The 23,257-nt window shown below is 37.6% G+C and overlaps 1 protein-coding gene across 1 annotated transcript; it reads left to right on the forward strand.

Moving 5' to 3' along the window:
* The first annotated feature begins 1,490 nt into the window (after window positions 1-1,490).
* CIAO2A (cytosolic iron-sulfur assembly component 2A) lies at window positions 1,491-22,757 on the forward strand. The gene is made up of 5 exons (XM_051980888.1): window positions 1,491-1,892; window positions 12,092-12,256; window positions 19,649-19,698; window positions 20,546-20,591; window positions 22,254-22,757. Exons 1-5 carry the CDS (start codon window positions 1,769-1,771, stop codon window positions 22,349-22,351), a joined length of 483 nt encoding a protein of 160 aa, XP_051836848.1. The 5' UTR covers window positions 1,491-1,768; the 3' UTR covers window positions 22,352-22,757.
* Window positions 22,758-23,257: the final 500 nt, after the last annotated feature.

The raw sequence follows: 23,257 nt of genomic DNA on the forward strand, positions 1-23,257 counted from the left end.
TCAAATATGTATACTGCATTTAGCATATAACAGGCATTTAATAAAGGTTCATTTTATTCTAAAAGCTGTTCTGCCAAACTCCTACTTTAATGCTTTTTCACCAAACCTATATACTAGTTAGAATAGGAATTAGAATTATGATTTCCGAGAGAAAGGGAATTCCCAGATGATGAAAAAGCTACTGAAACAGGTCTATACCTTCTCTACAACTTAGTCTTAGCAAGTTATGTAGAGCAGTAACTTTCCGGAATCATAAAACTAGTATGTGTTAAAGGCAGGATTTGAATCCAGAAAAAGTCAGTCCGTTGATTATTATTCTACTTTTTTTAAAGTGCCACTTTAAAGTGCAGCATAAAGTAGATTTTTAATATGTATTTAATGGTTCTCTATCAAATTAATAATCATCATCTCATTTCTGCTTAAAAACATAGCTTCATAATGAAATATATCTTCAAACATTTTTTTCAAGTGTAATTGGAATACCATGAATTGGGAGTAAAGTTATTTATTTTTAATTTTATTGTAATTTGTAATTTTATTACACTTAATCTATTCTTTGCATTCCCCATGTTAAAGATACTCCAGTATCCTCTTTGCATAATCTACTTGTGACCAAAATAAGCAAAATTAAGAAACAGATTCCAGCACCAAGATGGGAAATCTAGTAGAATTTGATACATAACTCCAGTTTGCCTTGTAATTAAAGAAGCAAAAATAACAGGAGAGTTGCAACCTCATAGGGGAAAAATCCAGGAAAATGTCACATTCTTGAGGGCAGGGACTGTTTTCATTTTGGTTTTTGTCTCCCCAGCATCTTGACAAATTTTTACTGAAATGAATTTTTGAAATGTTGCATATGTTCCCAATTGCAAAATCTTCTAGCGCACCCTAACAATGGTTAAAATAGCTATTGAGACTACATAAGTTAAAATGTTAGGTCTCAGGGGCTAGGGGTAGGAAGGGTATTTTGTTTCTTTTTGCAATCCTGATGATCAGATGAGGACGCTCAAGGAAATAGTAAGGGACCCACTTAGTACTGTGGCAGAGATCCAGAGACTAAAGGAGGACAAAGACAATGAGATGCCCTCAGATCTTCCTCTTTCCGGTTGGCTAGCTTGGCTCCCAAAAGATTTAGTTAGCCTAGCAACGGAAACCCACTTCCGGCCCCGCCAGGAACTGAGCAAAAAGATTCCCGGAAATGGCTCTCAGAGATGGAGCAGCTGGCTTCCTCGAAGTTCCACAACGGATGCTTGTCTCCTATTGTTGGCTTGGAAGTGAGATTCCTAGGATCCATGAAATAGAATGAGAGCAGCGTACATCCTTTTTTACAGTACATTCGGCCTTTGATAATGGTGTGTAGGCACTTGAAATCCTGGAATTTGAGAGCTGATGACAGGAATAGAAAAAAAGCTAGAATTTATTCAGGGTGGAAACTACAAGTCCCAGAATACACCGCTTCAGCCGACGTCTCCGGAAGAGCCTTGCGCTTCCCCCTCACGCTTTGCTCCTGATGGGAACCTTCCCTCTCCCACTTCCCTCCCTCCCTGAGTCCCCGCTGAAATGAAGAAAAGCATGTTGGGATCTGTAGTCCCCTGTAGAACTGTTCCCTATGTCCTTAGCGCGCCCGAACCTCCATACTCCCCTCCTCACGACCCTTGGGCTTCCTCGCTTCACCGCACTGGGACCAGGAAATTGAAATATCTCGTCTGGGCTAGTGGGAAGACGGTGGCTCGGGTGGGACCGACGCCAGGGATGGCGGAGCGGGAGGATGGAACAAGTGTCCGGGCTGCTTTCCTGGGCGCTGAGCAGAGTCCTGTGGCTCTCGGGTCGCTCTGAGCGGGGAGCTGCCCGGCAGCCCCGGATCATGGAAGAGAAAGCGCTAGAGGTTTACGGTAACTCTCCTCCTCTCGGGCTGCGCTTGGCGGGATTGAACACTTAGGAGGTGGGGGGACAGAGAAAGGAAGGGGGGGGGTCGGGGCCCGGGTCTTCCAGCCCGGGGGTGGGGGCAGGGACCGGGAAATCCCTTCCCCCAGCTCTGCCTGTTTGCTTAGGGGAGCAGAACGTGTCCCCAAGCCACAGACCCTCAGCACCATATGCCACTTAATCCACCGTTCCCTCTTCAGCTTTTAGCCATACACTCTAATGAAATTGAACCGAAGATCCCCACTGCACTTTAGAGAAAAAATCAACAGCTGAGGGGGTCTCTTGTGGTCAGGTGCGTTCTCTTGCATTCAGTTGAACTCAAACCACATTTAAGCTCCTACTATGCGCAATGCACTCTCAGTCAATAAGATTTATTGAGGGCCTGCTGTGTACTGAGTTAAGCGTCAAGGGAAACGAAGAAAAGCAAAAGATTCTTTGCCTTCTAGACGCTCACTTTGTAATGGGAAAGACTGCCCAAAAAAATAAAATAAAAAGTTATAGAGACCGGATGCATTGAGATAATCGGCAGAGGGAAGGTGCTATTGATGCTAGCTAGAAGCTTCTCTTGGAAAGTGGACTTTTAGTTGGGACTTGAAGGAAAGCACAAGGTGGAGGTAGGAAGAAAAGAATCCAAGGCAAGAGAGAGTCAGTGAAAATGCGACAAGTCTGGAGGGAGTGTGTGTGGAGACAGCCACGAGGTCAGAGTCCCTGCCTCTGATTAGGTGAGAAGAACCAGGTGGAGAGAGGCTTTGAATGCCAAGGAGAACATTTTGTTTTTGGTCTTATCTGATGATAGGGAGCCCCGGGAATTTATTGAGTGAGTGAGTGAGTGTGTGTGTGAATGAATGACATGGTCAGATGTGCTTAAGGGTACCAAGTCACAAATGATAAAAAGTCTTTGCCCAAACAAGCTAAATTCTGCAGGGGAGATGTAACCTGTAACTCAGTCATCATTTTAGTAGGTAATTTTGAGGGAGGTGGCACCTGAAATGTATCTTGAAGGAAGTTAAGGTTTCTAAAAGGTAGCCGTGAGAATTCCATTCCAGGCATTCACAGCAGCCTTTTCAAAAAGTGTGTAAGCCAAATCCTCTGAGCAAAAAGTAGGCCTTGTTGACAAAAAAGGGGAGGGATTTAAGGTAGAATGATAGCTGAGCTTGAATATGAGTGCTGGAAACCATAACCATTTAAGCTTTTTGAACAGAGGAGAGATTTAATGGTTTTGGAGTGCAGTGGGTCATAGGAGTCATGGAGTCATGAGCTGGGTTTAAATCCTGGCTCTTGCCACTTAGTAATTGCTTGTTCTTCACCTCTCTGAGCTTCCATTTCTTCACCTACAAAGTGAAGAGACTGAACTAAATCATTTCTGTAGGCCCTTCCAGCTCTAAGTCAGTGACCTGGCCCAACACTAGTGCTTTAGGAAACTTATTTTAGCAAGTGAGAGAAAAGACTTGAAGTGAGGAGGCAGTGTAGTCCAGTAGGAAGAATCCCAGATTTGGAATCCAAATCCTGATTTGTTCTTTATTTTGAATGACTTTGAACAAGTAAGTCAATTTCTCTGGACCTGTGATCTAGATGAGATTTGATGTTACAGCCTTTGGGAGTAGAGGAGTGAATCCAATAGGTTTCTTTTATCTTCAGCAAAAATAACATTGTTTTATCTCACCTAAGAATTGGAAATTCTAGGATTCGAATGCTGGAAAGCACCACTGGAAGTTGAGGGCAAGAGAGAACTTTATGTGAGAGTAGGACTTATTTAATTTCCTGCTTTAGATGATTGTCATTGAGAAATGATCTTAACAGAGTCGTCTAAACAAATTATCCTAATGCCCAACACCAGGCAGAGGAAACCAGGATAGAAAAACAGGTGCTTTCTTGGATCTGGGAAAAATATAATGAAAAGTGACTAATTATAGGATCATAAATGTTAAGCTAGACGGGACCTAGAAAGGGGTGAGGAGGTAAGAAAATAGAGATTCATCTAGTCAAACCCCCCACTGTTTTGTAATTTGGAATCCCTTAAAAATAATAGTGCTTTTCACTTTCAGAATACTTTTGTAAATCAATTTATCACATAAAGTGCTCTCTCCTTCCTTAAACTCTAATTTAACTTATCTAATATTAGGGCATATCATGCCTTCAGTTGTTAATTTTCTATGTGTTTGTCTTATTTTCCAATTACATGGTAAGTTCCATGAAAGCAGGAAGTATATCTAACTCTTCATTGTATTCCCTCAGCACAAAACTCTTGGACACATAGGAGGCACCCAATACATAATAATTAATTAGTTGATAAAATAATAAGACCTCTACTGGGAAAATATTGAGCTTAAGTGACTTGCTCTAGGTCATACACCTAGACGGTATTGAAACTGAGATGAAAATACATACTACCAATCACATAAAAATCCATCCTATTTTTAATGGTAAGGAGATTTTCCCTGATTCAATTCCCCACATCCCCTTGCTCCAAGTTCTATTCTTTGGATTTGGTCTTCCACTAATTGCTTCTGTTCCTGTCCTGTGGGCTAAGTGAACAAATCTTTTCCCTCTTCCAAGTGATAGGCCTTTAGAAACTGGAAGAGTACTATCATGTTATTGGTTTGTTAATGCAGCCTGATTGCATTAGTTTTTGGGAGACTGCTAGAAGACTGGATAGAATTGCAGCCCATTAAAATTTCTAGATGTTTTCTCATATAATATGTTGTCTAGTCTAAATTCCTCTGACTTGTGATTTTCAATTCAACAAATACTTAATAACCACATGCTATAAGGAAGGCACTGCTAGACATTGGGAATACAAAGACAAGAAAATCCTGCCCTCAAAAAGATTACATTTTACTGGAAGGGATACCACATATACACAGAAAAATAAGTTAAAGAGATTTCAGGAGGGAGAGAATTAGCAGCTGATAGGATTTTGAATTTCTTTTTCTATAGAAGATGACATCTTAGAAGGGAAGTAGAGATTCTTCAAGGTGGAAGAGAGGAAGGGAAGCATTCCAGCTAGAATGTAGCTACAGAGTACCCTGAGGCACTGAGACAGAAGATGGAATGTCAGGTACAGAGAAGAAGGGGGATGCCAGTTTGAAACTAAACATTTATTGAAGCAAATGATATGGAATTAGTTTGGAAAGGTAGGTGGGAATTTTAATGTGAAGTGCCTTACATGCCAGACTGAAGACTTTGTCCTAGAGGCACTAGGGAGCCACTGAAGTTATTTAAGTAGGGGATTTACATGGTAAAATTTTTGTTTTATTCATTGTAGTTTGGCAGCCGTGGAGAAGATAAATTGGAGAGAGGATGGTGATTATGAGTCATCTGTATAGTCCCAGGGAGAAATAGCTAGCTTGAGGAGCTGCTATTTGAGTGAAGAGGAGATGAATTTTAGAGAAATTGTGGTGGTTAAATCAAAAAAGTTTGATTGGATCCAGAGGCTAAGAGAAGAGTAAGTGTTTCCAAGGTATTAAACCTGAATAAGGGGAAGGATGGAGGAGGGACTTTTTGAGGAAAGATGGGATTCTTTTCTGGACATTTTGAATTTGAAATGCCTTTGGAAACATTTTGGTAGGAGGAGGATTAGTGATGCAAAACCAGACTTGGGAGAAAGATTTGGTCATAGATTTTTGAAGTCATCTTTATGGAGAGGATAATTGAACCCATGTGAACTGATGAAATCACCAGAGGGAAGGTTATAGAGAGGAAAAAAAAAAAAAAGAGGATAGATAGAATCTTGAGGAATACCCCTAGGAAGGGATTGAGATATGGATGAAGACTTGGCAAAAGAACCTGAGAAGGATCATTAAAAAAAAAAGGTAAATCAAGCTATAACAGTATCACAGCAGCTGAAGGAAAATTTCTGTAATACAGGAAGAGGCAGTAGTCGTAGCTCCAAGGGATGGAGGAAGAAGATTCGGAACACCTGCTGTGGAGAGTATGATGGAGAGTTATTCAAGAATGATGCAGCAATGATCACCCAGTTGAGATTAGTTTGCAATCTCTCAGTATCTCAGGCAACTCTGTAAGGTGAACTATTGATCTCTGTTGACAAATGAGGTTTATACTTAGGGACTTTCTTACAGTAATGAAATCCCAGGTCCATACAAAACAAAATTGTAATGAACCCAGATGCATTGTTGTATAATGTTCTCCAGCAGCATTGGGCAATAGTTGATTAGGAATAGTAAAAAGGGATGGAATGGAAGGTAGTAAACCAGGGATGAGTGTTAGTAAGGTGAAATTTGTGATCGAGTAAGGGAATCAAGAATAAATATAGTGTATACTGATTTGGTCATAGGATCAGTGAGGGAGGGTACTGAGGCTAAAGCAGAGATGTTGGGAAACAATGATGAAGAGTGGAGAGGGCCTAGAGATTATGGTAAGGATGAAGACTAGATTTGAGAGCAATTAAGTGGAAGGATAGTAGATCCACAAGCATTTATTAAGTGCCTACTGTGGGGTAAGCACTGTGTTAAGTCTTGGGGATATAACAAAAGGCAAAAAATGTGTTAAGTCTTGGGGATATAACAAAAGGCAAAAAAGCCCTAACCACTCCCTACTGTGAAAGAGCTCACCGTCTCATGAAGGAGAAAACATACAAATCATGTTTGGAGTCAACAAGATACCAATGGATAGAGCATGGGATCTGAAATCAGCTGACATCAATCCATTAATGACTATTCTTTTGATTTATTTTTTCAACTCATTTTAAATGCTCTTAATTGTATTGTCTTCTGACTTGCAGCTCTCTAGACATCTTGTCCACAAAGACAGCATTAGATGCTTGCTAAAATCTAAGTATATTCTGTCTATATCCATAAGCTGCCATTCTTCTGATTTACCAATCTGATGACTGTCAAAAACGGAAATGAGGTTGGTTGAAGTTTCCTTTTCTAAATCTTCACAAACTAACCTTCTAATAATACATTCTAGAATCTGGCCAGGAAGCAAAGTCATGCTCACTGTCCTATGGTTTGCATATTTCATTCTCTTCCCTTTTTTAGAAAATTAGGACATTTGTCTTTTTCCAGTCCTTAGATAGTTATGGAGTTCCATCTCAATTGGTCCCTACTTACTTATCCTCTTGTTTACCCTGAACTTTCCCATATTTTTTTTCCATTTCCTCAAAATTGTCTCAAAGACTTTTTTTGGGTTATCCTTAGCTCTTAAGAAATTTTTTGATTCTAACTGATTCTTCCCCACTGTTCTGTCATAACAAATAATTATATTTAAGAAAAGTGAATCAACACGTTGACTCTTTCTGACTATGCCATACTTCCTTCCATGCTTATAGTCTTCCAAAAGATAATGTTGTCCTATATGCACATCATTTCCTATTAGCAGACTATAAGCTCCTTGAGGGCAGGAGCTATTTCATTTTCTTTTTGTCTTTGTATCTTCAGCCTCTAGGCCATTACTTATCATATTGTAAGTGCTTCTCATATACTTGTTAAATTGAAGTTTGCTTCATCTCTTTAGTAGTTGTTCCCACATCTGGAAAAGAAGAGAGTTAGATGAAATGATGTGATGAATCATGTGTCTCTTTGTATATACATCTGTACATGTAAAGCATAGGGTGTTAGTTCATTTTATTAGAACCTGATCTAAAGATCCTAAGGAACAATTGGATGAGTGATTTCACACTATGAACTAATATGATTGTTACCAGTACTAAAATAGCAATCAGAGCTCATCCCAGGTTTCTCTGACTTATTCATATTCTTTGATTCTTCTGGTGCAGTAATACACCCCTCCACTAACATGTCAGATTGTGCAGCCCTTCCATGGTTGATGGGCATCCACCTTTTCTCTAGTTAAGTCTCTCCTAAGAATTTTGGGATTGATTGAGAGATGTGGGAAACACTGGTACAGGACTGGCCAGCATGTCGTGCCCTCATCAGAAGACGGTGTGCTCGAAATGCTCAGAAGAAACATAGGCCCTGCAGATTTAGGGGATCTGCCCCAAGAGTTCCCATGAACTGTGCTCGATCTGTGGTGGAGCCTTCTAAGTTCATGTTGGTCTGTCAGTCACGATCATATGGACTGTAACTCACTCTAATGGGGTGAGGTCATCTCCATCCTCTTGAAGAAGGAAGGATAAAAGCAGCCAATCAGTAACCATTTCTCCACCCCCTCCACTCAATCTGAAGCATATTGCTCCTGACATTGTTCTGGCACTGTTTGTGGCACACTTGTCCTTATCCTTCATTACCTCTCCTTGCTTTTCCTGTTCTATGCTTATTTTTTAAAGACCCAAGTTAGTTGCTGACTTCCTTGTATGTTGGTCTTGCTAAACATCTCAACTTTTCTTTCTCTCTTGAGTTATTTCTGTTTGTATCTTCAGAATTTCATTCTTGAGGGCTACTGGTTTTGAGGGATTGATTTCTGCAGGTTTTTACTCTGGTAGTTTTAGCTGTCTTTCCTCTAAGTCCTTTGAAATCTTCTTTGCTAAAAGGTAATATATTCGTCAGGCAGTATACTGGCTTTCTTCCCCTCTGGGCGGCTAGATTGCATAGTATACGCAGTGCTGTGCCTGGAGTCAGGAAGACTCACCTTCCTGAGTTCAGATCTGGCTTCAGATACAGAGCTGTGTGACGCTGGGCAGGCCACTTTGTTAAGGGACAGGTCAATTCTCCGAGAGCCTCCACAACTGTGGCTCATAACATCTGAAGGAGTTGCAGGGCAGCCTTTAATGACACATGTGTTGTGGACTGGGGATGAGATACAATGGAGGCAGAGGAAAGAGGAGGGATGTCAGAGAACAGCAACTGCCTCTCAGTCTCCTTGTGTCATCCTCTCACAAGAGGAGATCCATTCTGGGTTGGATCTCCAGCAACCACTGTCAGGTGGCTCCCGTGTATTCCAATATACGGCGCCTGAACATGAGGTAGAAGATAAGAAGAATTACAAGAAGAACCAGAGCTGTTCATGAGAAGGATCCTTCCAGAGTTAAGGAAGAAGAGCCCCGGTAAGACTTTTTAGTCGGGGTAACTAAATGGGCCAACACCTCAAAGGGCCCAGCCAGGAGACTGATGAGAGACTTAAATGCCTGTTCTGACTATAGTCCTCTTCTCCATTGGAAAGTTTGCCTCGATGAATACCTGCCACAACCATCCAGAAGTGATAGTGCTGCTTGCATTCCTCAGTGTGCGGACCTTGCTGTGAGGAGCAAAAAACAGGGAATTGTTATCAGGTCAATTCTCCAAGAGCCTCCACAACTGTGGATCAAAACATCTGAAGGAGTTGCAAGGCAATTTTTGCTGACACAAGTGCTAGGGAATGGGAATGAGATAAAATGGAGGCAGAGGAAAGAGGAGGGAGGTCAGACAACACAACGGCCTCTCAATCAGGAGGTCAGAGAACAGCAACTGCCTCTCAGTCTCCTTGTATCATCCTCTCACAAGAGGAGATCCATTCTGGGTTGGATTTCCAAGCAGCCACTGTTAGGTGGCTCCTGTGTATTTCAGCAGCTCTCCTATGTATTCCAACACCACATAACCCCATCTGCCTCAGTTTCCTTATCTGCAAAATGAGTTGGGGAAGTAAATGACAAACTACTCGAGTATTTTTCCAAGAAAACTCCAAATGGGATCATGAGGCGTCTGTGTGACTGAACAACAGTTCTTCTCATCAATAATGAATTCTATCATAGGTGGTAATTTTCCCTCAAGGTTCCTACTATCGACACTTCAGCAACCACTTTCTCCTTATTTCTCAGAATGGGTCCCCTTTTTTTCTGAAGAATGAAATTATCATTAAAACAAGTAAAGAATGTATATTAAGTTCTCTAAGACTTTTAAGTTGCGGAACAGGAGCTGATTCACATTGATTAAAAACAAAAAATTCCTTACGGAGCTTCCTGAATCATATCCCTGGACCTATTTTACTTTTGACAGAGAATGAACTTCAGCAAATGTCTGAATAAATGAAGCCCCTCATCACTACTGTGTCAGTTACCTGTATCTGACTTATGGTCTATTTCCTGAATTTCTTCTCTTCCCTCTTTGAGTCCTGGTGGTATATTTTCATGATGATAATGCTTCCCTTCCCCCTTCTCTCATCTTAACCTGAAAACTTTCCACCATGTTTCTGAATTGTCTCACATAAGCATACTTCTTCCTGTATAGTTCTTCCCCTCCAGCTTTTTATGTCTTTGATTTTTTTGAATAAGGTAGATTGTTCTATAGCCATATTCTGCTAGGTCTCAGTAAGGTAAAATTTATTTCCTTGCCTTATGAATTATAGTTTACCTTTGTAGCCCATAAATTTGGTACATTTGTGCAGAGGCATTTGAAGCTATCTTCAACAATCTAAAGTCTCTTTTTTTTCCCCCTGAGGCAGTTGGGGTTAAGCGACTTGCCCAGGGTCACACAGCTAGGAAGTGTTAAGTGTCTGAGGCAGATTTGAACTCAGGTCCTCCTGACTTCTGGGCTAGTGCTCTATCTGCTGTACCAACTAGCTGCTCCCAATCATAGTCTTTCAAATCTTTAATCTCTCCAGACTATTCCTGGTTCTTTCCTTACTGCTTTCAAACACAAGTCAAATCTATATCCTTAAAAAACTTTTATGAGATTCTACCATCCTCTCAAGCTGTTTTCCAGTCACTCTTCCCTTTCTCTACCAAATTCTTTGAAAAAAATTAATGCTTTTTACCTGTTGCCACTAAGGTAAAATATAGATTCCTCTTATCTTTTAAAACCCTATACAACTTGGCCCAAACCTATCTTTATAGCTTCAGCAGACATTAGTTTCCCTCCCATGCTCTGTAATCTGCCTACAATGACCTTCCCACTCTTCCTCATACATATATAACACTCCAACTCCCATGCCTTTGCATTGGCCAACTTCCACAATGTACTCCCTCCTTGCCTCTGACTCATGAAGTCCCTCTCTTCTTTTAAGAAACACCTCAAGCATTGTCTTCTACACAAAACCTTTCCTGATTCACCCCCAACTGTTGGTGCTTTCCCTCTCCAACTACCTTGTCCTTAATTACTTTATGTTTGTATTTATTCATTTTATATTTATGTATGTATTATGTTCTCTGTTGAGCTTCTTGCAAGTAGAGATTATTTCATTCTGGGTACTTGTATCCATAGTACCTAATAAGATAACTGACCTAGACTAGGTGCCCAGTATTTTTTGATTAGTTTTGTTGGCATTGGCAGGAAAAGAAAGCATACCATATAACACTTTTCCTAGGACAAAGTAAAATTGTCTATTACAGATCCTGGACCAAAGTTCTTAGTCATTTTTACAAAGAAGAGAGCTCTCAAGGAAGATTTCCTTGACACACTTGTTTATTACATGGAGAACTTCATAACTTCTTTCCTTGATTATGCAGTTGGCAACAGTGTTATGTGTAATAAAAATCATGTTTCAGTAGAACACTGGATTGGGGGTCAGAGGTCCTGTTTTTGAATTCCAGCCCTGCCACTTTTTATTTGACTATAGACAAGCTATATTTTTCTCTGAGCTTTGTTATCTTCAGTTATAACATGAAGATCCTGAACTATATAATTTTTGAGAGGTCTTTTCTAGCTCTAAATCTGTGATCCCCATGAATTCTACATCTAAGTAGCAAATCTTAATTTTTCATCAGATACAAGTGATCTTTCCTTTAAATTTGAATTATCTGGTCACCCTTAGCATCACATATTTCCTCTTGAGCAGTTACTAGTAAAATAGATAGAGCGCTGGGCCTGGAGTCAGAAAGACTGAGTTCATGAGTTCAAATCCAGCCTCATTCCTGGGCAAGTCACTTAACTCTGTTGGTCTCCTTTGTAAAATGAGCTGGAGAAAGAAATGGCAAACTGCTCCTTTGTCAAGTACCTTTGTAAACCGAGACAACTCGGCAATAACCACACTTCGCTTATCTGTGTATTTTTTTCATTTTTAGCTTAAAGATGAAAGCCCTTCTGAAATTTAAGGACCAAAAACTTGGCGCAATTTCTTGGCCCAAGAAAACAATGTGACTTTTAGCAACAACAGCAATATATATATATTTCTAAAAATTAATTAGCAGTGAAAGTGCATGCCAGAAACCTGGTTAGTTATTACATTTGTTGCTTAAGAGAGCAGGGAAGAAGCCAGTACAGAAACTAAAAAGCTGTTACTTGGTTTAGAGCATTTTTGTCAGTATATGATATGCTTTCTTTGGTACATTTTTCAGATCTAATTCGAACCATCCGGGACCCAGAGAAGCCCAATACTTTAGAAGAACTGGAAGTGGTAACAGAAAGTTGTGTGGAAGTTAAGGAGATACATGAAGAAGATTATCTGGTTATTATCAGGTTCACCCCCACAGTACCTCATTGCTCGCTGGCCACCCTTATTGGTAAGCTTATGATCCTTCTCAGTCCATTAAAGCAGCAGAACAGCCTTGTTAATACCCCTCCTGCCATCCTGGACTCAGGGGACCTAGTGACCTATAAATAAAGATGAGTCGTCTACCCTTCTTAGTTCTGAATGTTGGAGTGGAGACAAAAATGTCTTTTTCTCTTCTAGAGCCTACCACTATTGCTACCACTGTCCCTTCTTGCCATCTCTCACTATGTAAACTCTTATCAGTGAAGAGTTACATTTCATAGAGTAGTTGTGGACAGAAATGAGAAGACAGATTGTGTTATTGTGGTATGTTTTCTTATCTCAAGGCTATATTTCCTTATTTAAGGTTAGTTATTAATGGGATTGTGTAACAAGTTTTATGATAATATAACATCTCTTCTGAGCTGATGTTCAAATAGTTTTTCTGTCATACATTATGTCAGAACTGTCGTTCATAATTTTAATTTTGCAGATTTAGCTTCCAAGGGTTCATTTATTTTTCAGATAACTAGTTGCCCATATACTTTAGGTATCCTGCTAACTAGTCCCAAATAATTGTAAAGAATTTACTTTTCCCAAAACTCAGGTGGTGCCCATTTGAGCTGCCACAGATTTATAACTATGGATTTCTGTGTTTTGTATTAAAAATAAATGTTTTGATTAATGCAATTAAATGTAAATAAATGTCATAGTGCATATTTTCCAAACAAACTTTTAAATTAGCCACAATCTAAGACTCAATTCAGAGTTTTTCTCCATTGTTTGTTTAATGGTTATTCCTAGCTATTTTCTTTTATACCTGTTACCAAATTAATAAATGCAGTTTTAGGCTCCTTTTAATCTCCAACTTTACTTTGAATCAAAAGCTTCTCTTGATTGGCACTTGTCCTTTATCTTGTGCTAAAGGTATTTTGATTTAGGAATCATCTTTGTAACAGTATTGAGAGATCCTGGTATAGTGTTACAAATATTGTATTTGAAGTTATAAAACCTGGGTATGAGATCATTCAAGCTACTTATTAACTGGTTGGGCTAGATGATTTCTGATCATCTTTATGATCAGAATTTTATGGTTCTTTATGATTCTAAATTTGTGATCCCATGATCAGAAATTTTAGGCAAGTAGATTTCAGAAAGTTCATAGAAGGGATAGACAGGATCCCATGAAATAAATTCTACAAAGGAAGTTAGTCCAGATGAGATAAAACTCTTGAGAATGAAATTCTGAAGACAAAAGGGGAAGCAGTTCCATTGTGAAGGGAAAAACAAAATTTTTTTTTTAAGATATGTTATGTACAAGGAAGCCACTAACCAAATTGTATTTTTAAGATGTACAGAAGGTGGATGCAAAGGCAGTTAACAGGGTTAATATAAGTAAGCATAGCAAAATCCTGCAAAAATAGTCTCGGGAGTGCTAAAGCACAGAATGAGTTGAGAGGCTGCCAAGGAAACATAAGGACAACAAAAAAATATTTTTTAACAGCTATTTGGAGAGAAAGAGGATAAGACTTCTGCTTGGAAGATAAATGGGATAATGAAAATCAACAACAGAGATGACCACGCTGGTCATTTCTTATTTCCATTTCAGTTTTCTGCCAAAAACAAAGATCTTTGACTTGAAATAATAGAACAAAGATAGTTAATAGGGAGTTAACACCCAAGATAATTAAGGAAATAGCAATAAAACATCTAATTACCTTTGATAAATTCAAGTTACATGTCCCTGAAAGAACTAGTAGGTATAATAGCTGAATCATTGACAGTAATTTTTGGAAGGTGATGGAAAATGGGAAAGATATCACAACATGAAAAGAGCAAATAGCTTGAGTTTCTTTTTTAAAAAATATTTTTATTTTGTTAAATATTTTCCAATTACATGTAAAACATTTTTAATATTCATTTTAAAATGTTTAGTTCTATATTCTCTCCCTTCTTATCCCTTGAGAAGTCAAAGAATATGATATCAAATTTACATGTGAAGTCATATGTAGCATTTCCATATTAGCTTTTTTTGCAAAGAAACACACACAAGCCTTAAAAAAAAAGAAAGTTTAAAAAAATCTGCACTCAGAGTTCATTAGCTCTCTCAGGAGGTAAATAACATTTAATAATTTGATTTTCAAAAAAAAAAAAAGGAAAAGGAAAGACAACAGTATTTATAGGATAAAAGCCAGTGACCTGGATTTCAATTCCTAGGAAAATTCTAACAAATCATTAAAAGGATGTGAATATCAAGATAAAGAAACTATGATTATAAAGACTTCATCAAGAAGACGTCATGAAAACCTGATCTTATTTCCTTTTTTTGATAGGCTTACTGAACTTGTAGGTGTAATGCTGGAGAAATTATTTATAAAGCTTCTCATAATACATCTTATGTTATTCTTGTGGAAAAGTTGAAGAGATGTAGAGGTAATTGTACAATTAGATGAATAGAGAATGGCTCAGTTCATTATGGTTTTAACTGCTTCAATATCATCCTGACAGGCGTCTCGGACCCCTACAGTTTAACATGTTAATGTCTTGGCTAAAGGTATAGATGGTGGGCAAAGAACACGAAGCTGGGAGGTGTGGCCAACCCTCTGACAAAGTCAGTATCTTTAAAAATCTTGATGGACTAGAAAATCTGGTCTGAAATCTAGACTGAAACGAATCCTGTGGCTTTTTTTTTTTTGGTTGGAGTCCAAGTAGAGATGTCAATAGTATGTTTTAATGGCAACTTTTCTGTCAAGGATCTGAGTTGGGGGAAGCTCAGTGTATAGTGTATAATGTGGCAGCCAGAAAGGATAATGATAACCATTGATTTCAGGATGTGAATGTAATGGGATATTACTGGTCTCCAAGAAATGATGACTTTGGAGAATATAGGTAATCACAAATATAGAGAATCATAAGAAGATGTCTATGGAGTGATTCAGAGTAAAGTGAGCAGAACCAAATGAATTGTGTTTTTTCTTTTCTTTTTTCTTTTTTTTTTTTTTTTGTCTTTATTTTAAGAGAGGAGATGGAAAGAATATATTGAAAAATAGAGGTAATAATCAGACTAAAGATAGCAAGACTAAACTTGTTTCCTTTCAAAACAAAACAAAAGCTAATTCAATCTTGGGTGCCATTAAAAGAGGCATAGTTTGCAGGAATAAGGAAGAATTAGACTCTTACATGGTTCGTTTCTTTCTAAGGAAATTTCTCCATAAAAATATTTTTTATTTTACTTATGTCCTTATTTATGCCTCTCTTGCTTTCTTTTCCTCTATCCCAGAAATGCTTTTTTCTTATCAAGGCTAGGGGATGCTTCTAGGCTTTTGCTTTTTCTTTCTCACCCTTTTTAAGATGCTCTCTAACTTCAAGAGTCTTTAATTTCCATTGTTGTAAATGTTTCCTTTTGTTTACACAAAATACAGCCTCTTCATACCTTAATAGGATTTCTTTGGAAGCAGACTTCTAAAAAACCTCTTTTGGATGTTTCTGCAACTAAAAAAAAAAAAAAAACCCAAACAACTTATCACCTGGGGTAGTCTTCTTTTTTTGGTAATGACCAACTCTCTTCATCCTTTAGCAAGACTGGTCATTGGATAGCAGACTTACAAAACATCTCCAGGCCCACCTTTAGCCTTTTAGGGTTGGTGGGATTTGTCAGAGCTTGTGCTCCTAGATCCAAGGGTCAGATTCTTGGCTTTTCCCTCCCCCTTGTTTATATCTTAACTTGGCATACAATGTAGATTGTTACTTATCAACCCTGACTTGCTGGTATTCCTTAGTGAAAGCCCTTGGCACCTGTCATATTTATAAACTGCCACTGAAGCTTTAAAGAATTAAGCTTAATTACTACTGTACACTTTAAATAGAATTTGAACAGAAAATTAAACAGATTTAGTTGCACTGGTGTTATATTTAGCTGTTCAAAATCAACAACTCTCTAGAGCATTCTTGCTTATTATTCTATAGAATGTTCTGTAGTTTAAAAAAAAGTTTTTTATTATGAACTTAACAAGTAGTAACTAAAATGGGCATTTGTATATAAATAGTAATAGTGGGAGTGAGGGCAATAATGAAATTGCTCATCTCTATTATGTACAACTTCCTTTTTAAAAAATTACATAATAAATTCTATGTGTTATTTAAAATATTGTCTTGCTTGTGGTTTCTCTTGGCTTTCCTTCTGTTCTCTTCTAAAGCATTAAAAAACATGTTTTCATAACCCTTTTTTCCTTTTTCTTTCTGATTTTGACAGTCCTATCTCTAGCTCTCCTCTCTTTCTTCTCACTGTCCCACCCTACCCTCTCTCCTGACAAAACCTTTGTTTAAAAAAAAAAAAAAATGCATAGTTAAGCAAAACAAATTCTCACATTGACTGGGTTCAGAAATGTTTATCTTTCTGCAGCTTGAGTCTATCACCTCGTTTCATTTGTAAGGTTCTTAGAATGTGAAGCAGAGAAAGAAGAAAGAAATTTTGAGCTCTGCATCAGCCAGCTGTTCACCAGTGTTTCCCTTGTTATCTAACAGTCTCTGGTATTAGTTATGTAAGTGCTTAAATAAGAAAGGGAGCCAATGTGATGAGAAAACTGCACAGTGTAGAAGTGAATGGAGATTGGTGGGGTGTAAGATCATAAGACCACCCTGGGAAGTCTCTAGCATGGAGGGGGTCACTGGGGCTCATGGGGGAGGGATCAGTAATAAAGTTCTGAACCCCATGGGGCTAGACAGGGCAAGGAGCGCTGAGATCCAAGGGTCACTTCTGTGGTCTCGCTGCAGCTTAGTAGCCTTTGGGCACCTCTCTTCCCTTCTCTGGGCTGCACTTTTCTATGTACACTTGGAGGGATCTCAAAGATCCCTTTGAGTTCTAAATGTTTCTCTGTTCCTAAGTCACTTAGCCTTTCTGGGTCTTAGTTTTCCCTTTTATAAGATGAAGTTAAACCACATGATCTCAGAAGGCTTTTTCAACTCTAAATGTTAAATTTTGCGTAGTATCCATGGTCAGTCTTCAATTTGGAAAAGCTGTTGCCTCGGTTGGGGTGTAACCAGGAGCCTCCCTGATTTATCCAGATGTATGAGTACATGTCAGGACATTAGAAGTGGTCAGTCTGAATTGTATGGATGGCTAGGTGATCACATATACTGTTTCAAATACAAACTGACCCAGGTGAGTGATCTCCGCTGCAGGCCATGTTGCAGGTTGTGAGATAGTTGAGTGGACCACAGGTGCCTTTGGGTCCAATTTTGGTATGTCCACATAGTCTATACAAGCACTTTCCAAATTGATATTTTATTCTTGTTCCCTCTATAGTTATAGTTTCTTGACTGTCCTTTCACTTTTCCTTCTCATCATCATTTATATCAGAATTCTTCAGCAGGAAGTGAAACTGAGGAAGGAGAAGGGAGAAAGGGAATAGTCAGAACCTTCAGAAACCTTTGTACAGGCCACTAAATCATAGCTTGGATAAAGTCGCATATACACCAACCATTGGGAAGGAGATGCTATTTTGGCTTCTTACACTTCTTAGGCAAAGAGCAGTGCAGTTACTTTTGTTGGCACTTTCAACATGCCTTTAAATCCTGACTATATTTGTAAAGTCCTTGAACGTATTTCAAGGGTCTTAGTGTGAGGTAATATGGTTACTGGTGAAATTTGATGCTAGGAATATTTTCTTTATATGGCTGATGTTCTAGATTGGACCGTTGGACTTGGAAGTAGATGTTAATGCCTTCCTGTAATCACTCTAATGAATAATTTGAGAGAGGGAGCTATCCAAGGAGACATCACCAGAGCAGGATTGATTTGGAACTGTTAAAGACAGGGAAAGATTCATTTGGATTGAAAGATAACTTCATCATATTCTGTACAAAAAAATACTATAGTTGAAATCAGGTGCTACTTATGATCAAAATATGTCATCTGAGGATAACTAATTTGGGAAAGGGCACATAGAAAAGGAATAGCTTGTGTAGACATTCTTTAAAAGACTAATCATGTATATCCTCCGTAAAGTAATATTTCCCTGGCAAGTTGGTTTCTGCTCTCATCTTTCTCATTTCCCCATTTCGTTTTAAATGATTCTGGTAGCATAGTTAATGGTAATTAAACCATATATACATCGATTTCATGATGCTATAAAGTAGCAGGACTAGAATTAGGAGAGTATGGATTTATCATGCTTGTTTGAATCCTGAAAATTTTCTTAGCAGGTTAACAATATCCCGACACTACCACCTGTTAAGTACAAGAATGTATGAGAAACAAGACTGGGAAAGGGAAACTGATGTTATATTATTGTTGATCCTTTTTGTTGGATCCATGATCTCTTCATTGTGAGCACTCTAGGTACCACTCTTTTGCACCTTCTCATCTTGTGTGATTCTTATTTAAGAATTAAAAAAAAACAAATCCTCCATAAAGGATCTTCTCAATGCCCTGGAGGCTTTTTTTCTGGCTCTTTTAATATTTCACAAATACTCTATACTGCCCACTTCTGATCCATACTCTCATTCTCACAAATGCCTCATCCACTTCCTTTTCTAGTCACCCATCCTGTGATGGTATCCTTGACATTCCTTTTCATTTACAAGTCATCTTTGCTAGTATAATAATCTCACATTTATGTAACACCTTAAAGTTTATAATGTGCTTTATCTCATTTGATCACCACAGCAATCCTAGGCAATAGTGGTTATGATTACCCTTTTTCACAGATGATGAACCTGAAATTGACAGAGCTTAAGTGATTTGCTTAGGGTCACACTGCTACTAAGTGTCTGAGAGCAGATTTGAACTCGGCTTTTCCTGACTAGAAATTCAGTGGTTTATCAGCTGTGCTATCCAGATACCTAATATGTGAGACCTTTTCACCCACAGTTTATATACATGTTACTGTATACATGTCATCTACTTTAAATTTCTGCAATGTGAACATCTCCATTCATGATTTGAACAGTTTAGTTAATTAAAAAAAGTTAGATAATAAAAAAAATTTTTTAAAAATTAGTTGTTTCATTGCGTAACCTTATGTGATTTAGAAAATTTTATTAGATTTATTAGATAAATGTTAGATTTTATTTTTAAACATTTGCCCTAAGAACATCCAGTAGAGAAGGCATTAATTCTGGATTTGTCCTCTGTAGCTACAAGGAACACCAGCTTTCACAGATTCTTGTTATTTTCTATAGCACATGGAAACTGTACTTGTTTGTCTCTAACTTTTATGTACTCAATTTATCAAGCAGTTTGGGATTAGTCACTACCAATGGCTCCCACACAGCATGTCTCCTTTTAGTCCTTCAAGGGACAGCCCCCGTCACATAAGGATAGTGGGACATGTAACAATAATTGATGTCACAAAGTCATCACTAGCTGCTTTGTTAAAAGACTGTCAGTACAATTTACTACGGCCATTTCCTTTTTTTGCAGGGCTTTGCTTACGAGTAAAACTTCAGAGGTGTTTACCTTTCAAACATAAGGTAAGGAAGAACTTTTTTGACCAACCATTCTAAATGGCATCCAGGTTTTCAGGTCTTGTTTACTTCTATATAACTGAGGAGGAAGAGCTCGTGTTGTGCAGTCATGTGAGTGACTTGTGAGCTGGTGGAGTTTGAACTTTTATCAGTCATGTAGGGCAGTGATTGTGCATCTGGTGCACGATGCTCAAAAATGAGATAAGGCAAGTGTTATATCAATAAAGGCATTTAGATGCTTATAGCCTTATAAAAAGAGAAGTTTGAGCCAGAGATTCATTCCCTGTGGGTCCTCTCCAACACTAATATTCTTTGGTGATATAATTCTCTCTTAGGTAAAAAGCATGTATTTATATAATCACTTTTATTCTTTACCAAGAAGTAAATAATAGATTCTCAGATTTTCTGCATGTTAGAAATTCCTTTTGTTTATCATGTTCAGTTGTCTTGTGATTTGCCAAAGAATTTGTATTATTTTAATGAATTATTCTTGATTGCTATGTGAAATCTGGCTTTTTTAAAAAAATTAATTTCCAGAAAAGAATTGTACTAAAAATTTGAGTTTAGCCTTAAACTACATAATTCTTTTATTTAAATAATAGCCTTTTATTTTCAAAATATATGCAAAGATAGTTTTCAACATTCACCCCTGCAAAACTGTGTTTTCCAAATTTTTCTCCCTATCCTCTTCCCTTCCCCCCTCCCCAGACAACAAGCAATCCAATATTGCATAATTCTTAATTGGCATAAATAGAATTCAAATCCCCAGATTCTTAGTTCATCACTTGCCCTACCTTGCCAAATTGTCTCTAAATGTTTTAATATTTGTGTTGTTTTTTTTTTAAATTTCTAGTTGGAAATCTACATTTCTGAAGGAACCCATTCCACAGAAGAAGATAGTAAGTGAACAAATAAAACATTATGAAAATAGACATTTTAGTCTTTTGAATCATACAGTTAACTAGCAAATATTTACTGGATAGTTATATGCATGAAATAAAGAGGCATATAGTAGTTACTTTTTCACTGATGGAGAAACTTGTGGAATTGGGATTTTATCCATGATAACTTAGAGACTGACTTTAGTCTGGTCTCAGATTGAATTGAATTTTGGGTAGTTCTGTAGCAAATAAGAGGTAGGTGACATGAATGGAAAGAGAAGCTGAATTGAAGGTCCTGGAGTTAATGAGTAGGAGGTCTATCATATATTGTGAGACTCTGAAAAAATCACTTAGTATCTCTGAATTTCAATTTTCTCACAGCATCAGTATGAAACTTACAGTGAATAGAACTAGATGGTACAGTGAATAGAACACTGACCCTGATTCAGGAGGACCTGTGTTCAAATCCAACCTCAGACACTTCATGATTCCTAGTTGTACGATCCTGGCAAATCACTTAACCCCAATTCCTTCCAAAAAAAAAAAAAAAGAGGATTGGTATGAAACCTATAAATTCAATAATGACATAGTAAATTGGGAGGCACCAATGCCAGATGAAATGGTTCCTTTCCCTTTATTAGAGAAACTAAGGGGCCTTGTTAGAATTCAGGTTTTTCCATTGTCCATTCAGGCTGTTATGTGTTTTTTGTTTTTTTAATTTAATCTTATAACAGATCTGATAACAGTACAGTAGTGAAGTGAATCCATGTGACTCAGGCCCAGAATAAACTGGAATGTACCTTTTTTTTAAATACCATATTTGTGATAGCGAGAATAACCACTTGTATTCATATAATTTTAAGGTTTGCAATCATTTTCTTTACAATGGCCTTATGGAATAAAGAGAGCCAGTTATATCTCCATTTTTCAAAAAAGAAAGGACTAGACTTCAAAAGGTTAAGATTAAATGATTTTTCAGTGGTCTTCACAGCCAATATGTTAGAGCCAGTATTTGAATCCAGGTCTGCTGTACATTGTTCTTTTCACTTAGTCTGACTTTGGGGCTACAGTGTGTATGATAATCATTTAGCTGGATGGGTTGGTTATACTTTGGTTTGTTGCTGGATTTTTTTTTTTTTTTTTTTTTTTTTTTTTTTTTTTTTTTTTTTTTTGCTGAGGTAGTTAGGGTTAGTGACTTGCCCAGGGTCACAGAGCTAGGAGGGCAGTTTTGCACTCGAGTCCTCCTTACTTAAGGGATGGTGTGCTATCCACTGCACCATCTAGCTGCTCTTACATTTTGTTTCACTTTTACCACAAATCCATGAAATCCGATCAATGATAGGAAAACTATTGATTAAATTCCTGAACCAATGAAATCACGTACCTGCTGGAATGGCAGATCTCGTCAAGTATCTGGCACATAGTAGGTGTTTAATAAATACCTGTGAATTGGTTGTCTAAAACAAAAAAAAGAAAAGGAGTAATTCTACTTAGACTACCCCACCAAGAAGGCTTCTATAGCAATTGCATGATGTAGTAAAAACTGAAGTCAACATTTAAATTATAAATGTCCAGATAGTTAAGATTTCTGATTGCCCGAGTATAAACAATGTTGATTGCCTAAGCTTGTTGAGGTTATTATCTGTTAACTTTATTCTTTGTTTTTTTTTTTTTTAACAGTAAATAAACAAATCAATGACAAAGAGAGAGTAGCAGCTGCAATGGAGAACCCCAACTTACGGGAAATTGTTGAACAGTGCGTCATTGAGCCTGATTAGCAGCTTTTCTGAAAGTTATCAAATTGTAATCATTTGATACATTTGTTTAACTTGTTGTTAAATAGAATGCCCTTTTGTTTATTACTTGGACAATTTGTACCTCCAATTACTTTTTAAAAAGACCATTTCCCAAACAAGACTTAATTATAAGGTGGCACCTATTATGTTAATGTATGTAACATTCTCAGGTTTTATCACATTTGCTGATCAAACAGAAGAATATTTTCTAGTTACTGTGGAAAAGACACATGACTATTTTTTCAGATGACCATTCTGACACCACACTGTTCTTTGACAGATCAACTATCCCTACTATACACAAACAAATCAGGCTTTAATCATTACTCTGTAAAAATAGAAATAAAATACAGATGATTCTTATAATAAAACTGTTGTATCATTTCAATGTTTATTGAATTTTTGAACAATAATTTTAATATTAACAATCAGAAGATATTTCTAAAATGTTGGCTCTGCTGATTTGTTTATTTATGATTCAGGAAGTTAGAATCCAGCAATCAGTTCCTCAAAGTAGTAGCAGTGATTGTAGTTTAAAAACAAATAAGTCAATGTGATCTGCATTTGACTTTAGCACATTTGATATCTCAAAGGAATGGAGAGCATCTTCAAAGTGACCAATTTCTCTCATTGTAGTATTCAGATTCTTCCTCTCTCACGTCATCTTTTTCCATGTCTCTTATGTCTCAGATCTGATTCATCACTTTGGGTGATATCACTAGCATTTCTCTTTGAGCTCCTTTTATTCACAGTTTGGAGAATTCTTAATTATTGTAGCCTTAATCAGTCAATACTTAAATTAATTCAGACTATTCATTGGAAGGACAAATGCTGAAGCTGAAGCTTAAAATACTTCGGCTACATAATGAGAAGGTGAGACTCATTGGA

This window comes from Antechinus flavipes, chromosome 2 (assembly GCF_016432865.1).
Source record: "Antechinus flavipes isolate AdamAnt ecotype Samford, QLD, Australia chromosome 2, AdamAnt_v2, whole genome shotgun sequence".
In the NCBI taxonomy this organism is placed as follows: Eukaryota; Metazoa; Chordata; class Mammalia; order Dasyuromorphia; family Dasyuridae; genus Antechinus; species Antechinus flavipes.

Bases quoted from the DNA above. Each gene is read 5' to 3' on its own strand.
- CIAO2A (XM_051980888.1), top strand. From the start codon at position 1,769: ATGGAACAAGTGTCCGGGCTGCTTTCCTGGGCGCTGAGCAGAGTCCTG. The intron at 12,257-19,648 runs GTAAGCTTATGA...CTTTTTTTGCAG, and splicing joins CTCGCTGGCCACCCTTATTG to GGCTTTGCTTACGAGTAAAA. The intron at 20,592-22,253 runs GTAAGTGAACAA...TTTTTTTAACAG, and splicing joins CCATTCCACAGAAGAAGATA to TAAATAAACAAATCAATGAC.